Source organism: Orcinus orca, chromosome X (genome assembly GCF_937001465.1).
Source record: "Orcinus orca chromosome X, mOrcOrc1.1, whole genome shotgun sequence".
Taxonomy (NCBI): Eukaryota; Metazoa; Chordata; class Mammalia; order Artiodactyla; family Delphinidae; genus Orcinus; species Orcinus orca.
Window position 1 is genome coordinate 39977209 of NC_064580.1, and position 26646 is coordinate 40003854.

At 39.0% G+C, this 26646-nt stretch overlaps 1 protein-coding gene across 1 annotated transcript in view; it reads right to left on the reverse strand.

Moving 5' to 3' along the window:
* Positions 1-26646, reverse strand: part of EFHC2 (EF-hand domain containing 2) — a 200406-nt gene that overhangs the window by 39453 nt on the left and 134307 nt on the right. Inside the window, 1 exon segment of the mRNA XM_049704873.1 lies at positions 9558-9563. Within this exon segment, the coding sequence (XP_049560830.1) occupies positions 9558-9563 (6 nt within the window).

The following is a 26646-nucleotide window of genomic DNA, read 5'->3' on the forward strand; positions in this document are numbered from 1 at the left end:
TCAGTCTGTATGTGTCCCTTGGTCTGAAGTGGGTCTCTTGTAGACAGCGTATATACGGGTCTTGTTTATTTATTTATTTTTTTTGCGGTACGCGGGCCTCTCACTGTTGTGGCCTTGACTGTTGCGGAGCACAGGCTCCGGACGCACAGGCTCAGTGGCCATGGCTCACGGGCCTAGCCGCTCTGTGGCATGTGTGATCTTCCTGGACTGGGGCACGAACCTGTGTCCCCTGCATTGGCAGGCGGACTCTCAACCACTGCGCCACCAGGGAAGCCACGGGTCTTGTTTTTGTATCCATTCAGCCAGTCTGTGTCTTTTGGTTGGAGCATTTAATCCATTTACATTTAAGGTAGTTACTGATATGTGTGTTCCTATTACCATTTTCTTAATTGTTCTGGGTTTGTTATTGTAGGTCTTTTCCTTCTCTTGTGTTTCCTGCCTAGAGAAGTTCCTTTAGTATTTGTTGTGAAGCTGGTTTGGTGGTTCTGAATTCTCTTAGCTTTTGCTTGTCTGTAAAGGTTTTAATTTCTCCATTGAATCTGAATGAGGTCCTTGCTGGGTAGACCAGTCTTGGTTGTAGGTTTTTCTCTTTCATCACTTTAAATATGTCCTGCCACTCCCTTCTGCCTTGCAGAGTGTCTGCTGAAAGATCAGCTGTTAACCTTATGGGGATTCCCTTGTATGTTATTTGTTACTTTTACCTTGCTGATTTTAATATTTTTTCTTTGTATTTAATTTTTGATAGTTTGGTTAATATGTGTCTTGGTGTGTTTCTCCTTGGATTTATCCTGTATGGGACTCTGTGTTTCCTGGACTTGATTAACTAGTTCCATTCCCATATTAGGGAAGTTTTCAACTGTAATCTCTTCGAATATTTTCTCAGTCCCTGTCTTTTTCTCTCCTTCTTCTGGGACACCTATAATTTGAATGTTGGTGTGTTTTTTTTTTTTTTATATATATAAATTTATTTATTTATTTATTTTTGGCTGCATTGGGTCTTCATTGCTGCGCACGGGCTTTCTCTAGTTGCGGCGAGCGGGGGCTACTCTTCGCTGCGGTACGCAGGCTTCTCATTACAGTGGCTTCTCTTGTTGTGGAGCACGGGCCCTAGAGCACAGGCTCAGTAGTTGTGGTGCTTGGGCTTAGTTGCTCCCCAGCACGTGGGATCTTCCCGGACCAGGGCTCGAACCTGTGTCCCCTGCATTGGCAGGCAGATTCTTAACCACTGCGCCACCAGGGAAGCCCTGAATGTTGGTGTGTTTAATGTTGTCCCAGAGGTCTCTGAGATGGTCCTCAATTCTTTTCATTCTTTTTTCTTTATTCTGCTGTGCAGTAGTTATTTCCACTATTTTATCTTCCAGGTCACTTATCTGTTCTTCTGTCTCAGTTATTCTGCTATTGATTCCTTCTAGAGAATTTTTAATTTCATTTATTTTGTTGTTCATCATTGTTTGCTCTTTAGTTCTTCTAGGTCCTTGTTAAATGTTTCTTGTATTTTCTCTATTCTATTTCCAATATTTTGCATCATCTTTACTATCATTACTCTGAATTCTTTTCAGGTAGACTGCCTATTTCTTCTTCCTGTGTTTGGTCTGGTGGGTTTTTACCTTGCTCCTTCATCTGCTGTGTGTTTTCCTGTCTTCTCCTTTTGCTTAACTTACTGTGTTTGGGGTCTCCTTTTCTCAGGCTGCAGGTTCATAGTTCCTGTTGTTTTTGGTGTCTGCCCCCAGTGGGTAAGGTTGATTCAGTGGGTTGTGTAGGCTTCCTGGTGGAGGGGACTTGTGCCTGAGTTCTGGTGGGTGAGGCTGGATCTTGTCTCTCTGGTGGGCAGGACTGTGTCTGTTGGTGTGTTTTGGGGTATCTGTGAACTTATTATGATTTTAGGCAGCCTCTCTGCTAATGGGCAGGGTTGTGTCCCTGTCCTGCTAGTTTTTTGGCATAGGGTGTTCAGCACTGTAGCTTGCTGGATGTTGAGTGGAGCTGGGTCATAGCGTTGAGATGGAGATCTCTGAGAGAGCTTTCGCCGTTTGATATTACATGGGGCCGGGAGGTCTTTGGTGGGCCAGTGTCCTGAACTTGGCTCTTACCCCCTCAGAGGCTCAGGCCTGATGCCTGGCTGGAGCACCAAGGCTCTGTCAGCCACCAGCTCAGAAGAAAAAGGAGGGAATAAAAAAAGAAAGAAAGAAAGAAAGAAAGTAAAATAAAATAATTAAAATAAACAATTAAAACATTAAAAATTATTTAAAATGAAAAATTATAAAAGTAATAAAAATAAGAAAGAAAGAGAGAGCAATCAAACCAAAACACAAGTCCACCAATGATAAAAAGAGCTGAAAAGTATACTTAAAAAAAAACAGTGGGGGGTGGGGGTCACGGTGTGATGAGTTGGGTGATCGGGATTGACATGTATACACTGATGTGCATAAAATGGATGACTAATAAGAACCTGCTGTATAAAAAATAAATTAAAAAAAATACATTATGGATAGATAAGTATAAGCAAAATAGCTTTAATCTTGGGATTATATTATAACCTGTCATCACACAGCATTTTGTTAAGGCACAAGACTTCTAAGAAGTGTTAGTAGAGATAAATAATACCAGAGACCCAACCTTGTTAAGCAGCATTTGTTTCTACATCAAATGACAGGACAGACTTATGTCATCTTCCTTGTCAAATGCTGTATTTACTTTTACAATGTTCCAACTTCGTTACTGAAAGATCCTGTACCCATTTTCTTCTTGGGGAATGAATAACCATAAAATAATAATTTGTTTAAGTGTTAGAAGTGTTATAAATAATAAAGTAATTTCAATGATCTGTAAAAAAACTCCAAAAAAAGCAAAAAAACCGATAGAACCCTAGGACAAATGGTAAAAGCAAAGGTATACAGACAAAATCACACAAAGAAGCATACACACACATACTCACAAAAGGAGAAAAAGGAAAAAATATATATATATTAAAAAAAAGGAAGAGAGCAACCAAATCAGTAAACAAATCTACCAATGATAATAAGCTCTAAATACTATACTAAGATAAACATAAAACCAGAAACAAATTAGATGCAGAAAGCAAACCCCAAGTCTACAGCTGATCCCAAAGTCCACTGCCTCAATTTTGGGATGATTCATTGTCTATTCAGGTATTCCACAGACTCAGGGTACATCAAGTTGATTGTGGAGATTTAATCTGCTGCTCCTGAGGCTGCTGGGAGAAATTTCCCTTTCTCTTCTTTGTTCGCACAGCTCCTGGGGTTCAGCTTTGGATTTGGCCCCGCCTCTGCTTGTAGATCGCCTGAGGGCATCTGCTCCCCACTCAGACAGGACAGGGTTAAAGGAGCAGCTGATTAGGGGGCTCTGGCTCACTCAGGCTGGGGGGAAGGAGGGGTATGGAGTGTGGGGCAAGCCTGCGGCAGCAGAGGTCAGCATGACATTGCACCAGCCTGAGGCGTGCCGTGTGTTCTCCCGGGGAAGTTGTCCCTGGATCCCGGGACCCTGGCAGTGGCAGGCCGCACAGGCTCCCGGGAGGGGAGTTGCAGAGAGTGACCTGTGCTTGTACACAGGCTTCTTGGTGGCCGCAGCAGCAGCCTTAGCGTCTCACGCCTGTCTCTGGGGTTCGTGCTGATAGTCGCAGCTCGCGCCCGTCTCTGGAGCTCATTTAGGCAGTGCTCTGAATCCCCTCTCGTCACGCACCCTGAAACAATAGTCTCTTGCCTCTTAGGCAGGTCCAGACTTTTTCCCAGACTCCCTCCTGGCTAGCTGTGGCGACTAGCCCCCTTCAGGCTGTGTTCACGCCGCCAACCCCAGTCCTCTCCCTGGGATCCGACCAAAACCCGAGCCTCAGCTCCCAGCCCCGCCCGCCCCGGCGGGTGAGCAGACAAGCCTCTCAGGCTGATGAGTACCGGTCAGCACCGATCCTCTGTGCGGGAATCTCTCCGCTTTGCCCTCCGCACCCCTGTTGCTGCGCTCTCTACCATGGCTCCGATGCTTCCCTCCTCCACCACCTGCAGTCTCCGCCCGCGAAGGGGCTTCCTAGTGTGTGGAAACCTTTCCTCTTTCACAGCTTCCTCCCACTGGTGCAGGTCCCATCCCTATTCTTTTGTCTGTTTTTTCTTTTTTCTTTTGCCCTACCCAGGTACGTGGGGAGTTTCTTGCCTGTTGGGAAGTCTGAGGTCTTCTGCCAGTATTCAGTAGGTGTTCTGTAGGAGTTGTTCCACATGTAGATGTGTTTCTGGTGTATCTGTGGGGAGGAAGGTGATCTCCACGTCTTACTCCTCCGCCATCTTGAAGCTATCTCGCTTTCCATGTCTTTATGTGAGGATTCCAAACAAGCTGCCCCACACTTAAAGCCGCCCTCAGTCGTGCAGGACACCAGGGGCCCCTGAGTGGCGGCCAGGGTGGCTGCTGCACCCACACGAGCCAGGTCCTGGCACCAGCGATCCCAGTCAGGCAGTGCAAGCCTCGCCCTACTAAACCCTTTGCCCTGTGTTTGCCACGTGTCCCTTCTTTAGGACCCACCTCACCCTGTCAAACTTTAATGGGCTTCACCAAGAATGAGGAATCTTTTCAAAAGTAGCACATTCTGTTTCTTTTTATTGTGGTGAAATACACAGAACACAAAATCTGCCATTAGTGGCATTTAGTGCATTCATAATGTCATGCAACCACACCTCTATTTGTTCCAAAATATTTCTATCACACCAAAGAAGCAATCACTCCAGTTTCTTCCTTCCCCCAGCCCTCTCCCCACCTGGCCACCACTAATCTGCTTTCTATCTCTGCAGACTACCTATCTGGATATTTCATATAAATGGAGTTATGCAGGATGGTCTTTTGTGTCTGGCTTTTCTCGCTTAGCATAATGTGTTCATGTTCATACATGTTGCAGCAGGTATCAGTACTTCCTTCCTTTTTATGGCTGAATAATTGTCCATTGTTCAAATGTACCACATTTTGCTTATCTATTCATGCATCAGTGGACATCTGGGGTTGTTTCCCCCTTTTGGTTACTGTGAATAGTGCTGCTATGAACATTCATGTACAAGTTTTTGCTTGAACACCTGTTTTCAATTCTTTAGGTATATACCTAGGAGTAGAATCACTGGGTCATATAGTAATTTTATGTTTAACTTATTGAGGACCCACCAAAATGTTTTCTGCATACTCCATTTTTGCTAGCAGCAGTCACAAAAACAAAGGTCCAACTTCCATCACACATAGCCCTTTCTCACTTAAACCTTCAGAGTGAACCTCAAATACGATCTGAGAGCAAAGTCTCATCTTGGTACTTCCTGCCCCATCATTTAAGGAAAATAAAAACGCACTTTAAAAAGTAGCCATAATTTTAGAGATCTGGTATTCTGTGATTGCTATTGTTCATCTTAAAGACTCAAATGGCAGTCACCTTTGCCTTTACTCAATATTGTACTATGCTTCTGGCACTAATATTTTATACAGATCATTACAGTAATATTTAATTAATCTTATAAGGGATGCTGCCATGATTTTCTCTCCATTTTTTAAATTAAAGCCATAAGACTAAAAGAAAAGCCAAACTGCTCTAAGGTATTGAGGTAACTATGCAGAATTCTGAAACATGAAATGCTAAATAGTTTTACAAGACATAATTCCATTAAAGTCACCCAATCAAGTAATGGTGAATCAAAAGTTCATTTTTTTTTCGGTACATGGGCCTCTCACTGTTGTGGCCTTTCCCGTTGTGGCGCACAGGCTCCGGATGCGCAGGCTCTGCGGCCATGGTTCACGGGCCCAGCCGCTCTGCGGCACGTGGGATCTTCCCAGACCGGGGCACGAACCTGTGTCCCCTGCATCGGCAGGCGGACTCTCAACCACTGCACCACCAGGGAAGCCCCAAAACGTCATTTTAAAGGTCTGAATCTCGGGGTATTTTCTTACATATCGAATTGTTAAAGTGTAAGCAATGTCTTTCTAACAAACTAAAAAAACTAGTTTCAATGTAAACAAGGGCTCAAGAGTCTAAGCCTTGGGCCCTAAGGCTTACAAGAAAATCTGGTTGAGCCTAAATTAAACCAAGCGGCAATTTTAATGACAGTTAGATAGCACCCTATCATCTCCTTCAATTTGATATTCAACAAATAAAATGTGTTTCACTTTGTCTAATCAGAAGCCAGGCACACCTGCTCACATCTTACATTCCCTCAGGTTTTCTGTTACTTGTGGGCCTAAGCTGCCCATACAGAGTAGAACACCCTGCCTTCCCATAACTTACGTCCTAGCCTGGCATAGTGCTGGACTAGTGTGTTGCCAGACCGCAGAGAGTAGTAGGGACAGCTGGTAGAATATGTGTCAGAGGAAGGAGAAATGGAAAGATAGATCAAATGGAGCCAGTACAAATGTCTTATCAGATTTTGCTACCAGCCTAACTATAGCTCAAAACCATTTACAGAGCTCTTCAGTCTCACTGGAGAACAAAGCCGTTACACATGGCCATGTTGGCTGGGTACTGCCCACCTCCAGGGAGAACATTTATAGACTTATGGTATAAATTGTGTCCCCTGGAGTTGTGTGACATGGTGGCCTCGCCAGAGAAGCCAAGGGACTCTGGAGAAAAAAGAAAAAAAGAGGTCACCACAGACTATAAGAAAATCATCTACCCCAACCTGGGTCACAACCTGTTTGCAATTGGGAGGCAGTGTGGTTTAGTGGGGAAAATGGGAGCTTCCGAATTACACAGACCTGGATTAAAATTGCAGCCCCACAAATTCGCTAATAAATGGGAACTTTGGCAAATTTTTAACTTTTCTGAGGCTCTGTTCCTTATCTGTGAAATTGGACAAGACCACCTGCTTCACAGAATTTTATGTTACCGAAGGAGCCAGGATGATCCTGTGAAAACGTTAAGTCAGATCATATCATGCCTCTGTTCAAAAGCCTCTGAGGGCTTACCATCTCTCCTGAAGTTGCACCCAAAAGCCTCATGATGGCCTACCAGGCCCGACATGATGCGGCCCCTCTTCTACCCTCTCTCTCAGACCTTGTCCCCTCTCTTTCTCTCTGCACCCACCATACTGCGCACCTTGCTCTTCCTCAAACAAGGCAGGCACATCTGTTTGGGTGTCATCTTCTCCATGAGGCCTTCTCTAACCATCCTTTTCAAAAGTGTGACCCCTCCCCCTATAAGCCTGGCATTCCCTAACCCCTTCTCTGCTCTCTCTTCCTCAGTGGCATTCATCATATGCCAACCTAGTATATCATTTATTTTCTTATTCTGTATATCATCTTTATTCCCCTGCCAGAACGTAAGCTCCACAGAGGGCAGGGCTATTTGTCTGTTTTGTTCATTGCTGAATCCCCAACACATTCAATAGTCCCTGACACATAGTAAGCACTCTGTAATAAATAGTTTTCTGAATAAATGAAAAATGAGGGTTAAGTTTGCAAGGTATGAAAAGCATTTAGCTTTCTATAGTGCCTGGAACTGTATGAATGCTCAATAAACAATAGCAATTTTTATTCTCATCATCCCAAAATGAGGACAGTTTCATGTTGTATTAAACTGGATGAGTTACCTCCTTTAAGCAAGTTTATCTTGGAAAAATGTGAAATGTCTTTGATGAGTGAAATCATGGAATTTATCACAGAATGTAAATGGAAGATGGCACACTTGTTTTAAATAGTCAAATTCAGGATTTAAGTCTGAAGTGATAAAGTAATAAGCTCCAGGTGTGCCTTCCTTTACATAATGGATAGATTTGAGACACTGCACAAATGCTTAACTCTTAGAATTCAAATTAGATGCCCCCTTTCACTCTCTATTACATATAAAGATACTCTATCTTCATTTTGGTCATTTTTAATTGGCAATGGCACCTAATACCTTAGCTTTAAATTCCTCTAATATCTGTCAAGTTGTTAACGACAAGCAAGCACACTGAACTCTGAAAATAAGTTCTTCAGAAACGAAAGAATCTTTTGACAGTATAATAATTACTGCCAAATTTCTCTGCTTTGTAAATTGATTTTCTGATGTATTTTCTCAAAGAGAAGTACATCTGCATTGAAAATCATTGGGCTTGTTTTCCTATTCCAAATAAATGTAAGCAGCTTCTAGTTTTCTATTACTGCTCTAATCTTCATTTCACATCAAATACTATGGCTTTTCCTGTTTTGACATGTAGTGGAATGTACATGGTAATTTTGATTTATTTAGTTTGAAATCCAGTATGTCTTGGTGCACTCAACTTTGGGGTTGTTTAAGTGTAGCCAAACAAAATGAGATATTCTCATGCAGTTAACAGTAATTGCTGTATATTATTAGCAATATTCTTCATAGGGGTACAATTTTAGAAACACTTAAAAACGCTCATCTATAATTCTTCTACAATTTGGTACAATATGCATTTAAGCAAGCTAAGACAACAGTGAGGTTTCTTTTGTTTTTTGTTTTTTAAATCATGTCAAGATTTTTGCATCCAGCAAGTGGACGCCGGGATGATGGTGCTTAACTTGCGATGTGGGCAGAGAAGAATGAATATGCATTTCATTTACAAGCAAAGTGATTCGTTTTCTACCACCTTCCTTTTCATTAACACCCATCCTGTGTTCAGTGATTATTTGTCTCCAAGCAAACCTCACTTGTTTGGCTTTTTGTTTTTAACTCTTTCTCATTGGTGGCCAGATGTGATGTTTTAGAGGCCATGCTAAGCCCTGTGACAACTGTGGGTTCTTACATGGAGGGTGACCTCATATAAGCCCACAGGTTATTTACTAGTCACATGATCGGCTGAACACAAGACCAGATCTGTGCCTTCTGGTACTTAAAATCAACTTCGTAATTTAAGACTTACTCATGTCAAAACATATCAAACAAAATATAATTAAATTCTTAATTGTTTCTGAGCACACACTTTAAAATATAAAATTTATTGGTTTTACTCCATTGTAAAAGGAACACATTTCTAAATATAGAGAATTTGGATAATATATAAAAGCAGGAAAGAAACCCATACACGCTCCCACCATCCAAATATAACCAAGTAATCATTCTGGTATACTTCCTCACACTCTCTTTTCTATGCATGGGTATCTACTTGTCTTTTTTTTCTTAAGAGTTGTGAACATATTCTATAGTCTGCTTTTTTCCTTTAACTAATACATTTCTTATCATCACACATTCTTCTGAAACCAAAATGCGAATCCATTCTTCTATTATTGGATATTTTGTGCGCTTTTCTCAAATTTTTATATAAATAATGTCATAATGTACATATTTACGCATAAACATTTGTTTATATTTAAAATTATTTGTTACTGTCCCAGAAGTACAATTAGGTGGGCAAAAGAAAAGGACATTTTAAAGGATCTTGATACATGGGGTTAAATTGCTTTTACCCTCCCACCAGCAACAAGAAAGAGGCCACAGAGATAGATACTATCATTTTTTAAAGTGTTTCCTAACTCATCAGGTAAAAATGATGTCTCATTTTTAATCAACAGTGATTTGATTACTAATAAACTTGAACATCTCTTATTTGCTTGGAAATTATATTTCTTCTACAGTGTTCTGTCAGCACATGTCCCTTACCTATGTATTCATTCATTCATTCATTCATTCATTCAACAAACACTAAATGAGTACTTAGTTCATGTCAGGCCACATCAACTGATGGAAAACAAGAGAAGAATGGACTAGCTTTGACTCCCAGCCCTCCATGCCTGCACCCTACAGTTAATCACAGACCAAGAGGAAGGCCAAGTCAACAAAGTAGAAAAAGGGCTATAATAAAGATATGTCCAGCTCAAAAAAAGTACTCCTCATCCAGTCTGGCATGTATACACATCAGGGGGGAAATCTAGGAATGCTCCACAGTCGAGGTGTCAATAGAGCAGATGGACCCTGCAGATGAAGGACAATTTGCTAGTCAGAAAAGTAGGGTGGGGAGGGGAAGAAGGTTGGGAGGAATGGGAGAAAACCATATCCTCAAAGATACAAGGAGAGCAAGAGGATGGTACATCTCAGGAGCTGTACAAAGTACTAATAACAGGAGCTACGATTTATCACGTGCTTAATGTACGCCAGATAGCGATCTAACTGCTTCACATGTATGAACTCATTTAACCTCATAACAACCCTTTAAGTAGGAACTTGGACTATCCCCATTTTACAGATGAAGAACTAAGGCCCAGAGAGCTCCAGCAAATTGCCCAAGGGCACATGGCTAGTATGTGGTGGAGCCACGACTTGATTCAAATATGAATAATTCAGCCCTTAGTTTCCCAACTCTCTTTATTTGGCTATTTTATCTGTGGTACAAACCACGTCATCTTCCTTTTCAATTTTTCTAACAATATTCACTTCTTGAAATAATGTTTTATCCTTGAATTTAGCTGTATAACCGTGTGTGTGTGTGTGTGTGTGTGTGTGTGTGTGTGTGTGCGCGTGTGTGTGTGAAACCTGTTTTAGTGTTCAATGCTGGTCCAGTCTTTCAAGATAAGATGTCCTCCTTGAGTTCTTAATTTTGATTTTCTCTTCATGTTCTGGAGTAGTTTATGAAAGTAATGGGTTACTTTGAGTAATGTATCAAAGAAACTATATTATAGTCCATTTTCTTGAAGATTTAAAAACATTTCTATTGTCTCCATGTATGAAAAACAACTTGTCCCCAATTTGCTTACTCTCAAAGCACTGAAGATTTGGTCCATTTTCTCCTTGCGTTACCTGAAGCCACATCTCTGTGGTTTTTAGGTCACTGGTTCTGCTGGTGGTGGTGGTGTTTTCAAGCTTTATTTTGTGTGTTTGTTTTGCTTTGATGCTCCTTATAAGATTCTTTCCTCATATACGACCTTTAAATTTTTACCAAGGTGTATCTGATGATACCTTTTCACATATTTTGCTTGGAACGGAGTGAAATCTCTCAATTTCCAGACGTTTTTTTTTTTTCACTTAGAAAAGGATTTTTCTTTAAAAATTATCATTGATTATTACCGTAGTTCCACTTGTTCAGTTCCCTCTCTACCTCCATTTCTGCTCCTTCTTTCTCAACATTTTAGTCTCTTTCTTGTTTTGCTGTGTTTGAGAGTGTCTCTAAAGATAGTTCTCTGGTTTACTACTGAGTTTTCTGCAGTGTCCAGTCTCCTATTAGCGCCTCCTGTTTAATTTTTATTTCAGAAAATATGTGTTTTGCACATTTTAATACAACTCTTTCCCTATTTTGGTCTGTTTGCTTCTCAAAATGGTCTGTTCTTGCTGAGACCATCATACATCTGGTTGTGACCATTAACTAGGTTCTAAAAACAAATAACCAAAACCAATTTTTCATACGATAAATCACTTTCGGAATCTGCATGGAACCTCCTACACTGCACGGTTTAGTTTCTCTCTGTGCAACCTTACAAAGAGGTTTATAGAGCAGTCTGGGCATTGGTGCGGGGCTGCACTTAACCAAATTCCATAGGATCTGTCACAGATGGGGCGTATGTGTATCTGTGGGGGGCGCGTTAAGGAAAGGAGGGATCCAATCATGTCCATCCTCAATAAATGTGCCCAAGTCAACATGAAAGACAGAGGGAGAGACAAGCTTTTGATTTGGAGACCAAGAAGCCAAATTTGGGGTGGGGTGTTGGTAGGGAAAAAAAGATTAAGTAGCAGAGAAAAGGCTGGGAGCCTTGTCCCAGTACCCCAACCACTGATAGAGGGACTAGAAAAGAGCCTCTCCATGCTTGGTGTCCCCAGAATTGTGCAGTCCACAGTCTGTACAACCCTTACAGTGGCCCTTCCCTAGGACCACTTAATGACATAGAAGCCCCAAGATAGACTATTTGGCTTACGCTCAATTGACAGATCGTCATTAAGGCAACTGGGTCTCCTATGCCAGGAAATAAATCAGAAGAGGAAGAAATATAAGTCCATTGATGAATACAGTGATTTACTTCCTTATCAGAATCTGAAGTAGGAAAATTTATTACATTTTACTGTCATGTCCTATTTTTTTATTTGTTTTGGTCTTCTATGAAGAATTCTGAGCTTGGGAGAGGGCAGCACTGAAATGAGAATTAAATCACTTATCTGAATCAGAAGTCATAGACACAACCTAGGCAATCGACCGGACTACACTCTGACAGTGGCTGGAACTATTAAACTTCACAATGTCAGTGAGAAATCATTTTCAGTCCAGATAACATAATGAGAACTTGTTCCTGGCTCTCTGTTCTAAACACCCTGTGCTTAAATGATGTAATGAATCCTAGCATGTAACCACAGAACATCAGACCTAAAAACAGCAGTTTTAAAAGTAATTCAGAAATCCATATGCTGATACCTCATCTATAAAGCATAAATGGCTCTAAATCAAAAATAAAGTAAATATGCTCATCTATTAAGAGTTGTTTGACATTTCTATAAAAAATAAAGGGAAAATGAGCAGGAATGAATTAAGATAAAACAAAATAGGGAAGCTGGCTGTCAGTCACAAACCTAACTTCCCTGCCATTTCAGAAGCCATGTTCTCCACTCTGGGAAGGAGGGAGATTCTCTAGCAAGTGCTGGAGCACAGTCCCTCCTAAGCCACACAGTGGTCACTCCCAGGGTCAAGTTTGCCCAGAGCTGACTTGCAGCAACAGTGACTAGTCACGGTCACAGTGACGTCAGGCCTAAGCCTCCTGCAGGCCGAATTAACCCACATGGTGGCAGCAGGTACAACCAGAACAGGGAAGGGTCTCATACCCAGAGGAAACTCAAATTCAAAAAGATACACCCACCCCAATGTTCATAGCAGCACTATGTACAATAGCCAAGACATGGAAGCAACCTAAATGTCCACGGACAGATGAATGGGTAAAGAAGATGTGGTACATATATACAATAGAGTATTACTCAGCCATAAAAATGAATGAAATAATGCCATTTGCAGCAACATGGATGGATCTGGACATTATCAGACCAAGTGAAGTTAAGTCAGACAGAGAAAGAAAAATGTCATATGATATTGCTTATATGTGGAATCTAAAAACAGAAAACAAATGAACTTATGTACAAAATAGAAATAGACCCACAAACATAGAAAACAAACTTATGGTTACCAAAGGGGAAAGGAGGGGAGGGATAAATTAGGAGTTTGGGATTAACATATACACACTTCTATACATAAAAAAGATAATCAACAAGGACCTAATGTAATACTCCAATATAAAATAAAAATTAAAGAAAAATAAATTTCACACTGTCAGGAACATCTTCCCTGATCAGGACACCAAAAAGAGCCTAACCCTCCCCTCACTCCTGCACTCTATCCCCTGCCCTTTTTCCTCACAACGCTCAGCTTTAGCTGACCTATTATACCTTTTTTTTTTTTTTTTTTTTGCGGTACGTGGGCCTCTCACTGTTGTGGCCTCTCCCGTTGCGGAGCACAGGCTCCGGACGCGCAGGCTCAGCGGCCATGGCTCACGGGCCCAGCCGCTCCGCGGCATGTGGGATCTTCCCGGACCGGGGCATGAACCCGTATCCCCTGCATCGGCAGGCGGACTCTCAACCACTGCGCCACCAGGGAAGCCCCCAGCTCTTTTTTTTTTTAATTGAAGTGTAGTTGATTTACAATATTATATTAGTTTCAGTTGCACAACAGAGTGATTAAATATTATTATAGATTATCCTTCATTTAAAGTTATTACAAAATAATGGGTATATTTTCCTATGCAGGACAATATATCCTTGTTGCTTATTTATTTTATACGTACTAGTTTGTGTCTTTTAATCCCATACCCTTATCTCCTCCCGCCTCCCTCTCCCCACTGGTAACCACTAGTTTCTTCTCTGTATCTGAGAGTCTGTTTCTGCTTTTTTATATACATTCCGTTGTTTTATTTTTTATATTCCACACATAAGTGACAGCATAGAGTATTTGTTTTTCTCTATCTGACTAATTTCACTAAGCGTAATACCCTCTAGGTCCACCCACATTGTCACAAATGGGAGAATTTCATTCTTTTTATAGCTGAGTAATATTCCATTATATATCTATACCACATCTTCTTTATCCATTTATTTATTAGTTCTAATAGTTTTTGGGTGAAGACTTTAGGATTTTCTATATGTAGTATCATGTCATATGCAAACAGTGACAGTTTTACTTTTTACCTTCCAATTTTGATGCCTTTTATTTCTCTTTCTTGTCTGATTACTGTGGTTAGTACTTCCAATACTATTTTAAATAGAAGTGGCAAGAGTGTGCATCCTTGTCTTGTTCCTGACTTTGGAGGAAAAGCTTTCAGTTTTTCACCATTGAGTATGGTGTTAGCTGTGGGTTTGTCATAAATGGCTTTTATTATGTTGAGACATGTTCTCTCTAAATCAACTTTGATGAGAGTTTTTACCATGAATGGATGTTGAATTTTGTCAAATGCTTTTTCTGCATCTATTGAGATTATCATGTGATTTTTAATCCTTCCTTTTAGTAATGTGGTGTATCACACTGGTTGATTTGCAAATAATTGAACCATTTTTGCATCCCTGGAATAAATCTCACTTGATCGTGGTATATGATCTTTTTTATATACTGTTGAATTCCATTTACTAATATTTTGTTGAGGAATTTTGCATCTATATTCATCAGAAATGTTGGCATATGATTTTTTTTATAGTGTCTTTGTCTGGTTTTGGTATCCAGGTAATGGTGGCCTCGTAGAATGAATTTAGGAGTGTTCCATCCTCTTCAATTTTTTGTAATAGTTTAAGAAGAACAGGTATTAGCTCTTGTTTATATGTTCAGTAGAATTCCCCTGTGAAGCTGTCTAGTCCCGGACTTTTATTTGTTGGGAGTTTTTATTATTAAAAATTCAATTTCACTACTAGTATTCGGTCTGTTCAGATTGTCTGTTTGTTCCTGATTCAGTCTTGGAAGGTTGTATGTTTCTAGAAATTTGTCCATTTCTTCTAGGTTGTCCAATTTGTTGGCATGTAACTGTTCATAGTATTCTTTTTGATTTTCTGTATCTCTGTGGTATTGGTTGTTATTTCTCCTCTTTCATTTCTTATCTTTTTATTTGGGTCTTCTCTCTTCTTGAAGATTCTGGTTAAAGGTTTATTAATTTTGTTTTTCTTTTCAAAGAACTGGCTCCTGGTTTCATCTTTTCTATTTTTTTTTGGTCTCTATTTTATTTATTTCCTCTCTGATATTTATTATATTTCCTTCCTTCTGCTGACTTTGTTTATTCTTCTTTTTCTAATTCCTTTAGATGGAAAGCTGAGTTGTTTATATGAGATTTTTCTTGTTTCTTGAGGTAGGCCTGTATTGCTATAAACTTCCCTCTTAGAACTGCTTTTACTGCATCCCATAGATTTTGGAAAGTTATGCTTCCATTTTCATTTGTTGCAAGGTATTTCCTGATTTCTTCTTTGATTTCTTCATGGACCCATTTGTTTTTACTTAAAAAAACCACCAATGTTGTTTAGTCTCCACATGTTTGTGCTTTTCCCATTTTTCTTCCTGTAAGTTATTTCTAGTTTCATACTGTTGTAGTTAGAAAAAATGCTTGATATAATTTTTATCTTCTTAAATTTGTTGAGACTTGTTTTGTGGCCTAGCATGTGATCTATCCTGGAGAACATTCCATGTGCAATTGAGAAGAATGTGTATTCTGTTATTTCTGGATGGAATGTCCTGGAGATATCTATTAAGTCCAACTGGTCTATTTTGTCATTTAAGATCATTGTTGTCTTGGTGATTTTCTGTCTGGATGATCTGTCTATTGATGTAAGTGGGATGTTTAAGTCCCCTACTATTATTGTATTGTTCTCAATTTCTCTGATTAGGTCTGTTAGTATTTGTTTTATATATTTAGGTGCTCCTATATTGGATGCACACATGTTAACAAGTAAAATATCCTCTTCTTATACTGATCCCTTTATCATTATATAATGCCCTTCTTTGCCTTTTGTTATAGACTTTGTTTTAAAGTCCATTTTGTCTGATATAAATATTGCTTTCTTGTCATTTCCATTTGCATGAAATATCTTTTTCCATCCCCTAACTTTCAGTCTGTGTGTCTTTAGTTCTGAAGTGAGCCTCTTGTAAGCAGCATATAGATGAGTCTTGTTTTTTAACCCAATCAGCCACCCAATGTCTTTTGATTGGAGTATTTAGAGTCCATTGACACTTAAATAAATTATTGATATGTATGTACTTATTGCCATTTTACTACTTGTTTTCTGGTTGCTTTTGTAGTTCTTCCCTGTTCTTTTCTTCTTCATTTACTTTCTCTCTTTGTGGTCTGATGATTTTCTTTAGTGCTATGCTTATGTTCCTTTCTTTCTTGTTTTTGTGTATTTGTTGTAGGTTTTTGATATGTGGTTGCCATGGGGTTCATATAAGTTAATGTATAACTATATCTATTTGTGTGTGTGTGTGTGTGTGTGTATACACACACACACACACACACACACACACACACACACACACACCCCACATCTTCTTTATCCATTCATCTCTTGATGGACACTTAGGTGGCTTCCATACTTTGGCAATTGTAAATAATGCTGCTATGAATGCTGGGATGCATGTAACTTTTCAAATGAGACTTTTGGGGTTTTTTTGGATATATATACAGGAGTGGAATTGCTGGGTCATATGGTAGCCCTATTTTTAGTTTTTTGAGGAACCTCCATACTCTTTTCCACAGTGGCTGCACCAATTTACATTCCCACCAATGATGTCGAGGGTTCCCTTTTCTCCACATCCTCACCAACGCTTGTCATTTGTGTTCCTTTCGACTATATGTTCTAGTTCCTTGTTAAAATTCTCACTGTGTTCATCTATTTTTTTCCCTAATTCATTTAGCATTCTTATTACTAGTCCTTTGAATTCTTTATCTAGTAAATTGTTTATTTCTGTTTCAAAAGTTGTTTTTTTCAGAGGTCTTCTCTTGCGCTTCCAATTGAGACAAATTCCTCTGTCTTCTCATTTTGCTTCTCTCTCTGTCTCTATGAAATTAGGTGAAACAGTTACCTATGGTGGTCTTGAAGAGGTATCCTTATGTGGGAGCAACCCTATACAGTCTGTATGTGCCCAGTGGCATTGGTGAGAGAGCTGGATTTGATGTGAACACAAGTCATGTCTTTCCTCAGGGTGTGCTGGCAGGTATCACCTAGGTAGACAATGGGGCTGGAGATGGAGGGGCCAGGGCAGAGCAAGGTGTGAGGGGGGCTTCCCCTCTGCTCAGTGGCCATCACCACCCTATGAGGGGTAGAGTCAGGTTCCAAGTTGCTGAAGCAGAAGCCCTGAGGGTCCGGGCTGAGCAGGCTCAGTTCCATTTAAGTGTGTGCTGTTCCTCCTCCCAGCACCAGCACCAGCACCTTCACCCAAGAGGGGAGCAGTGCTGGAGCAAAAAGGGCTGGTGTGGGTACTCGGTGAGAGCCACGGCATGGGCTGTGGTGGTCTGGCCACTGCCAGAGATCAGGACCACCTCTGATGCACCACCTGCCTGATCACCAGAAGTGGCTACCCCCTCCTTGATCAGACTCTGCTTAGGGTTTGAGCCACTCAGTGTCTATTAGCCAGGCTTCCTCCTCAGTCATAACAGCCCTCACTCCAGTGTGGAGCTACAACACAAGGCAAACAGTGCTGGAGTGTTCACTCGGCTCAGGCTGGGGCGTGTGCCAAGGCAGTCACAGGAAACCAATCAGCCACCTGTGTAGTTTCAATCACCCATTCCACCCTGCTTCAGGAGCAAGCAAGCATTAGTGTGCTCCTCATGAGTGGAGTCCAGGCTTCCCACAGCCTTCATATTAGTCCCACTGGCTCTCTAACTAGCCAAGGGGGCTCATCTTCTCTTTGTCAGGCCCCAGGACTGAGGCACTCAATATGTGGCTCGAAATGCTCACTTCCCAAGGAGGGTCTCCACCTGTGTAATCTCCCTTTTCCTCTGAGTCCCCTCCCAGGGGCATAGGTCCCGACCTGATTGCTTCTTTTCCCTTCCTACCCAATTCCGTGTAGATCTTTCTTATAGCCTTGGTTGTACAGGAGTCTTTCTGCTATTTTCAGTTTTCAGTGAGAATTGTTCCACACGTAGATGTATTTTTGATGTGTTTGTGCAGGGAGGTGTGTTCCACATCCTCCTACTTCACCATCTTGATTCAAGTCTCCAAACGCAAGTATTAGCTATTATTAGAATTATTAGTAGGTAGTAGAATGAACTTTCCTTCAAGGAAGGCCAAAATCAGTTAAGAATCCCCTTTCTATAGGATCCTAACTACTATGTGAATGAAAGTTGAATCCAAACAAAGGTCATTGCCTTTGTTCATGCCTGTATTCATTCACTTATTCTTCAACTAACATGCATGAGGGAATAAAAAGATGTGCTGAGTGGCACCAGCCATAAATGCAAGGAGATCAAAGAGACAGAGATCACTGTGAGCTGGGGTGTTCAGGAACATCTTAAGAGAAAAAATGTAAACTGGAATATCTTTAAGGGTAGGAGAAAGCTGGACAGCAAAGGAGAGATCCCTTCCAAAATGGTGTGGAAAGAGAATGACATGAATTGGGTGGCCCAGAAACGTGCCAGGTCCTATGGTGATTGATTGAGGTTCAAAGATGAGGCTGGACAGCAAAGGAGAGATCCCTTCCAAAATGGTGTGGAAAGAGAATGACATGAATTGGGTGGCCCAGAAACATCAGTGCCAGGTCCTATGGTGATTGATCGAGGTTCAAAGATGAGGGCAGCTCATTCATCTCTGAACCCACCATGGGACCTGATACAGGAGTAGGTGCCTAATATATGTTTATTGAATGAATGCTAAATGTACATGGCTAAACAGCACACTGAGAGGCACACCCTCCACACCCAGTACTTTGGGTTGCAAAATTTACTTGAATGAAAAACAGCCAGGTAGGGCTTGCCCTATGGTGGCTTATGTGTCATTCCCCTCCTGCTCTGTAATATTCTCTCATTTTACATCATAATTGTTACATCATAATTCTCCCTCTTAGGAACTAAAAATTAACATTTAGTTACTGTTTTCATTTTTTAAAACAAAACTGGGACTCTAATTAAAGGAGAAAGCCTGGGTGGCACTAACCTGGTCATTTGTTAGCAACTAGTGGCCACACAGCTGCCTTGCTTTTATTCTTCGAAAAGAGACCATTAGAACACTGTATTTTGGATGAAATAGTAGTTTCACTGTTAATGATTTACCCACTCCCACAAGAATATAATCATGGAAAAAGAAATAAGAGAAACACAGTATAAATATACATGTATATATAAAACCTCAGAAAAAGAGTTGGTCCTTTTTCCACTCTTTAGAAACATAAGAAATAGTCTATCTGTTTTGGCACAACATTATATGGTTTATTTATTCTAAAATGCCAAGAATTTTTTCTAGCATCCCATAAAACTCAAGGCTATAAGAATGGATATGCTTCAAAAATAGAAAGAGAAAAGCCTGAGAGTTATTAATATTTTAAATAGTGGAGCTGATTTTAACTAGGTCTACACAAGCAAAGCCAAATCCACTTCAGCATAGGTATTTATAATGATGTTACATTCCCCAGTAATGTGTCTAGTCTGTATTTTCTCCAGTGTAAGTTGAGAGTCTGTATGGCATGGTAGAGATTATGTGTGGCAAAATGGTAGACGAGATAGCAATTGAAACTCAAATTGCTGGCTGAACTTGTGAAAAAGGAGAGAAAATGTCACAGGTACCAAGGCAAACAGGTAGCTGGTACAGCCAGAGAGGAAGGTGTACAAACTAACAGGGCGGCACCTAGGGGAGGTGGGAATCGAACACTGTTAACAGGTAAGAGCTTGGATTTTTTTTTTTTTTAGAAGATGTTGGGGGTAGGAGTTTATTAATTAATTAATTTATTTTTGCTGTGTTGGGTCTTCGTTTCTGTGCGAGGGCTTTCTCTAGTTGTGGCAAGCGGGGGCCACTCTTCATCGCGGTGTGCGGGCCTCTCACTGTTGCGGCCTCTCTTGTTGCGGAGCACAGGCTCCAGACGCGCAGGCTCAGTAGTTGTGGCTCACGGGCCTAGTTGCTCCGCGGCATGTGGGATCCTCCCAGACCAGGGCTCGAACCCGTGTCCCCTGCATTAGCAGGCAGACTCTCAACCACTGCACCACCAGGGAAGCCCCAAGAGCTTGGATTTTAATGCTCACTCAGGCACAAGAAACAAGGCCTCTGGCCAAGGTGAGTAGCAGTTTGGAACGCCTACATACAAAGCCTGTATATAAAGTTAGAACTGTAAAAAGGCTGCAACTGAAGTGAAAGAAGGATTAATAAACTCTAACCATTGTCTTAGAGAGATGACAATGGACCTTTTTTCTGAGTCTCTGTATAAAAAGGGAGGGAGAGAGGAAAAAAGGGAGGGAGAGAGGAAAAAAGGGAGGGAGGGAGGAAGATGGATAGATTACCTGATAGATCTCAAAGCCAATATTCTGCCTAATAAGAATTTGTAGTACAAATTTATTTTACCCACTAACTATAGAAAGCTCCAAGGCAATAAATTAACATCAAAATTAAGATTAAATTAAGTTCAGTTTATAAGCCCGCCTGGAGAGGCAAAATCAATACTCTGAAAGTTCTACTGCTGGATGCTAAAATTAGTGGGTGAAAGCTTGAGGAAAAGCAGGATTTGCATAGTCTCAAAGTATCTCTCTCAAGGTATTTATTCACTACAAAAGGAACGATAGTAACTTTACAATGGAGAAATCTGACAAACACCATCTTAATAAAGTGATCAAGGTCAATATCACTAGTAATAAGACATATTGACATCATGAGCTCCTTGATGTGATGCACTAAGAAGGATGCATCATTTCTGTACAATTTTTACAGAAAATTGCCAAGATTACGCCAAAAATGCATAATCTTAGACCAACCATGAGAAAACATCAAAAAAAATCCAAATTGAGGGGTATTCTACAAAATAACTGATTCAAAAAACTTATTCAAAAATATCAGGGTCATAAAAGACAAGGATAGACTGAGGATCTGTTATAGATCACAGAAGACTAAGAAGAAAGAACAACTAATGCCGTGTAGGATCCTAAACAGGATCCTGAGAAAGAAAAAAAGACATTGGTGAAATTCAAATAAGATGTTTAGTATATCGTACCAATGTTAATTTCCTGGTTTTGATAATAGCACTATGGTAAGATGCTAACATTAGGAGAAACTGAGTGAGAGATATATGAGAACTCTCCATACTATTTTGGAACTGTTTTGTAAGTCTACAATTAGTTCAAAATAAAAGGGTTTAAAGCAAAACGAAACAAAAACAACTCTGAAAGGCCAACCCAAGCAGCAAAGGAACACTGCAGTGGGGGAAGAAAGTCCAGTTTAAGATGAGCTTAAAAAACATAAAAGGAAATAATCCACCATGAGTGAGAGCCAGCAGATGTAACAGAAGGAGTAGTACCCCATGAATTTGGGACAACAGTACAAAAATCAGTAATGGACTATGAAATTATTATGTTTAAAATTACAAAACAGATTAAAAAATAGAGAAACCATAAGAAAAGAACATAGATGCCATGGAAAATAACAGAAACATTTAAAACATACACGAGTGCATGTACACACACACACACACACGCACACACAACTAAATAGCACTTAAGGAACTGGAAGGTAAAGTCACTTAATCAATGAACTGGATGACGGATTTAAGGAAAATTCCAAGAATGCAGCACAGAATAAAAAATCAATGAAAAGAATGAATGAGAGGTTAAAAGACATGGAAAACAGAGAGAAGTTTGACAAGTAGTTAAGAGGAAAACAGAAAACAGCTTGAGAGTTTGAGAAGAAAGACAGAGAGAATGGACAAGAGATTTGAAGAGATAATGGCTGAGAATAATTGTCAAATTGAAGAATTACAAATAGTTCCAAGATACACTGTAATGAAACTGCAGGACACCAAAAACAAAGAAAAAGGCAACCAGAGAGGAAAAAAAAGGCATATGACTACAAAGGAACGACTATATTAATAAGAGACTTACCAACAACCACAATGGAGGGCAGAAGACAACAGAATAATATCTTCAAAAGGTCAAGGGAAAATAACTATAAATCTAGAATTATTTACCCAGTTAAACTTCAAAAGTAAGAGAAAAAATACATTTCAGAAAATAAGTTTATTCATTCCCAGAGTTACAAAGCAAGTCTCAATAAATATCAAAGAATTGGTATCATGCAAACCATATTATCCAACTAAATGTAACAAAAAGAGAAAAAAGAACTATAAAGCTAATGTCATACACATCTGGAAATTTAAAAACAAACAAATAATTGGCCAATTTTAGGAAATATTTACACAGGAAGGACAAAAAACACTAAACACACTAAAGCCAAAGTAGTATTTACAAGGCAAATTAAGCCTCAAGTGCATTTCTTAGAAAATAAAGACTGATAATCAGTGAAACAAATGTCCAAGTCAAGAAATTAGAAAATAAACACAGAGAAAATAGAAAGAAGGACATAATAAAAATAAAAGTAGGAATTAATAAAATAGAAGTTAAAGGTAAAAATTGGGGGGGGGGATTAACAAATTGAAATCTGGTTCTTTTTAAAATTAATCAAATAACTCTAGTAAAATTGACTTAAAAAAACAGAAAAGGCACAAATCAACAGTAATAGGGCTTAAAAAGGTGATAAATTTAAAAAATTAGACGAAATGGAAAAGTTTCTAGAAAATATTTATAATTTTCAAAACCAACTCAAGAAAAAATAGAAATCTAGAATAGCATGTACTCTCCTTAGAGAAAGCGAACCATTAGTTAAAAAATCCACCCACAGAAAAAGAAGGAATGGCTATATGGTTTTACACGCAACTTCTACAAAACCTTCAGAGAACTAATAATACCTACTTTTTATAGAGAGTGAATGTTCTGAAACTTATTTTATAAGACTATTATAAAACACTGATATCTAAACTGGACAAAGACAGTATGAGAAAGTAAAAGTATAGGTCTGTTTCCTATATGAACAAAGATGGGAAAATCCTAAATAGAATACCTGCATCTACCAAAAAACCTATGACCTTAATGGTGAAATATTAGAAATACCTCTTTTAAAATCAGGAAGAAGATAAGGATCCCTGCTATTACTACTTATCTTACATATTACATTGCAGCTGTTAGCCAAAATATTATAATAAGAAAAATAGAAAGAAATCATATAGATTAAAAGGGAAGAAGCAGGTCTGTCATTATTTACAGTTTATATGATACGGTCCAAAATAATATCCAAAAGACACTACATATTCTGAGGACTCAAGAGGGAAAATGAGACCAGCATACAAAAAATAAAATACAAAAATCAATAGCATTCATATACACCAGCAACAACCAACTGGAAAATGTAATTCTAAAATTAAAAGGCAATATTTGCAATGACAACAAAACTGTATAGTATTATAAAACAAGATACACTATATTCAAAGATGGGAAATCTCTATTTCATAGTGACAGCAGTTCTGCCCCCTAGTTAGTCTATAAATTCAACACAATTCCAGTCAAAATCCAATCTGGCTTTTTAAAGAACTAGAAAGTGGTCATAAAATTGATATGGAAAATTAAAAGCCTAAGAATAGTCAGAAGAAGAAAAATTAGAACCCTGCTCTATATCACAACTTATGATGCCATAGTAACAAATTAAAACAGGTGGTACTAGCCTATGGCTAGACAAGTAGACAAATTTAACAAAATAGAGAGCTTAGAAACAGATTCATATGGATATGGGACTATGAAATATGTCAGATGTGTCAATACAAACCACTGGGGAAAAAAGGATAGACTTAATGCATGGTGCTGGAACAACTGGAAATTCATATGGTATTCATAATTTCTTAAAGAGGATGCAAAATTCACTAACTATAATGGAAAAAGGCCCATAAATTCATCTACAATTAAAAATTTAAACTTCCACATGACAAAAGACACAATACAGGAAGTAAATAGAGAAGCCAGACATAGAATACATCTGCAATGCACATAACCAAGAGAGGACTTGCATGCAAAATGTATCAAGAACAAAGACTTTAAAAAAGACTTAAATCTCAACAAAAAAATGAGCAATGTGCAAAGGATGAAAATATAAATTGATGCTTCCACTTTCTAAGAAAAATTTAACAATCCTTAGTGAAGTTGAAGATACAGCTTATAGCCTAGCAATTCTACTTCTAGGCTCCTATTCTAGAGAATCCACAGAGACATGCACAAGGATGTTCCCTTGCAGCTGTCTGTAATAGCAAAATGGCTGTTCATAAGTACAGGAGACTGAAGAATGATCCCCAAAGATATCAGGTCCTAATCTCCGGAACCCGTGAATGTGACTCTACGTGGAAAAAGGGTCTTTGCTGATGTGATTAATTTAAGATCTTGAAATAGATTACCCGAGATTATCCTGGATTATCCAGGTGGGCCTTAACAGCCATCACATGTATCCTTACAAGAGAGAGAGAGATTTCTCTCATGCACGCACGCACGCACGCACGCACACACGAGGAGGAAGCGATGTGAAGGCAAAGACAGAGGTTGGAGTAATACCACAAGCCGAGGACTGCCAGCAGCCACAGAAACTGAAGAAGAAGGGATCAGATTCTCCTAGAGGCAGCATCACCCTGCCAACTCCTTTATTTCAGCCCAGTGATACTGATTTGGGACTTCTGGCCTCTAGAACTGTGAGAGAATAAACTTCTGTTGTTTTAAGCCACCTAGTTTGCTTTTGTTACGGTAGCCACAGAAAACTAACATAATAAGAAATTGGTAAACTGTAGTTTATTCATAAAATGAAATACTATAAAACAATGAGAATAAATAAACCAGAGCTACATGTATTGACATGGAAATAACTCAAAATCATACGTTGATCGAAAATAGCAAGTCACAAAAGGATACAGTGTTTACCATTATGTACATTTTTAAATGCACAAATGATATTGTAAATTGTTTATGGATACATATATATGTGGAAAAAAATAAGCATGGGTATTATATATACATTTTGATACTGGTAAGGGAAAGAGATGCTGAGGGAGCAGGCATTAGCTGTATATCCACTTCTTACTTAATTTTTAAAAAAAGAGATAAAAAGAAAATGTAGAAAAAATGTTAACTTTTATTAATTCTGGGTAGTGGGTATATAGTGTCTTTCAGCACATTTTGGTATAGTTAAAATTTTAGTAATTACACTTCCATTTAAGTTTTGAAAGAGAAAATATCAGATTTGGAATCAAACAGATTTAGGTCTGAATCCCAGCTCTGCCCCGTGACCTTGAGCTGATTAATGAGTCTGCCTTGCAGGGTTATTTGAAGGATGAGACGAGTTTTATATAATTGTCTAATACAACCTCAAAGACTAATAGCAAAGTGTTCCAGGTGGGAAAAGACTGAGGCCTATGAGAAAGCCTAGTCCTGATGGCCAGGAGAATTATATACAGCATTGTTTCCAAAATTGTTTGATCGAGCAGCACCACACCATTGAAAAGTTTTTGAGCAGTCACCCTCAATTTACCACTTAACAGTAATATGCTTATGCTATTGTACTTTTATATATAATAAAAGATATGCAAAATAATTTAAAGGGCTAAATGAAGATAAATGTAAACCATGGGAAAATAAATATGAATAATGGAAAAGACCATTTTCCATCAGAATGGAAAATAACAGATAGATCATCAATCCAGCCTCTTCCTTTTACAAGTAAGGAAATGAAATCCCAACAGGTAAAGTGACCTGGTCACCATTACAGGCACAGAACTCATTCTGTGAGGCTTCATGAAAATACAGGCAAAAACTCTAAACAAAATTTTCACAGATTAAATACAACAACTATAAAAGGGAAAACAACATCATGACCAAGTGAAATTTATCCCAGAAATGCAAGTTTTAACATTTGAAAATCAATCAATGTAAGTTATTAAGTTAACAAACTAAAACAAAAAACTAATCCGATCATTTCGACAGATGCAGAAAAAGGACTTGACAAAATCTAACACTCAACGACATAGGAATAACAAGGAACTTCTGCAACCTGATAAAAGACAATTACCAAAAACTCTTAACTAACATTACACCTAATGTTAAAAGAGTAAATGCCTTCCCCCTAATTTTAGGAACAAGAGAATGATGTCAAATGAATCCAGTTTGGAAATAAAGAAGTAAAACTGCCTTTATTCTCAGATGACACGACTGTCAATATAAAAAACCTGATGGAATAAAAAAGAAAGCTATTAGGACAAACAGGTGAGTTCAGCAATGTATCAGGATATAAGATCAATACACAAGTATCAATCCTATTTATATATACTAGCAATATACAATTGGAAATTAAAATTAAAAACAATACAATTTACAAAAGCATCAAAAATATGAAATGTTCAGGGATACATCTGACAAGAGATGTGCAAGCCCTGTACCCTGAAAACTATAAAGTATGTCTGAGACAAATTAAATTCCAAATAAATGGAGAGATACACCATGTTCATGAGTCAGAAGACTCAATGTTGTCCACAAGTTTATCTATAGATTTAATGCTATTGCAGTCAAAATCCCAGCAGGGCTTGTTATATAAATTGACAGGCTGATTCCAAAGTACCAAAGGAAATACAACAACCTAGTATAGCCAAAATAACTTTGAAAGAGAAGAACAAAGTTGGAGAACTAATACTACCT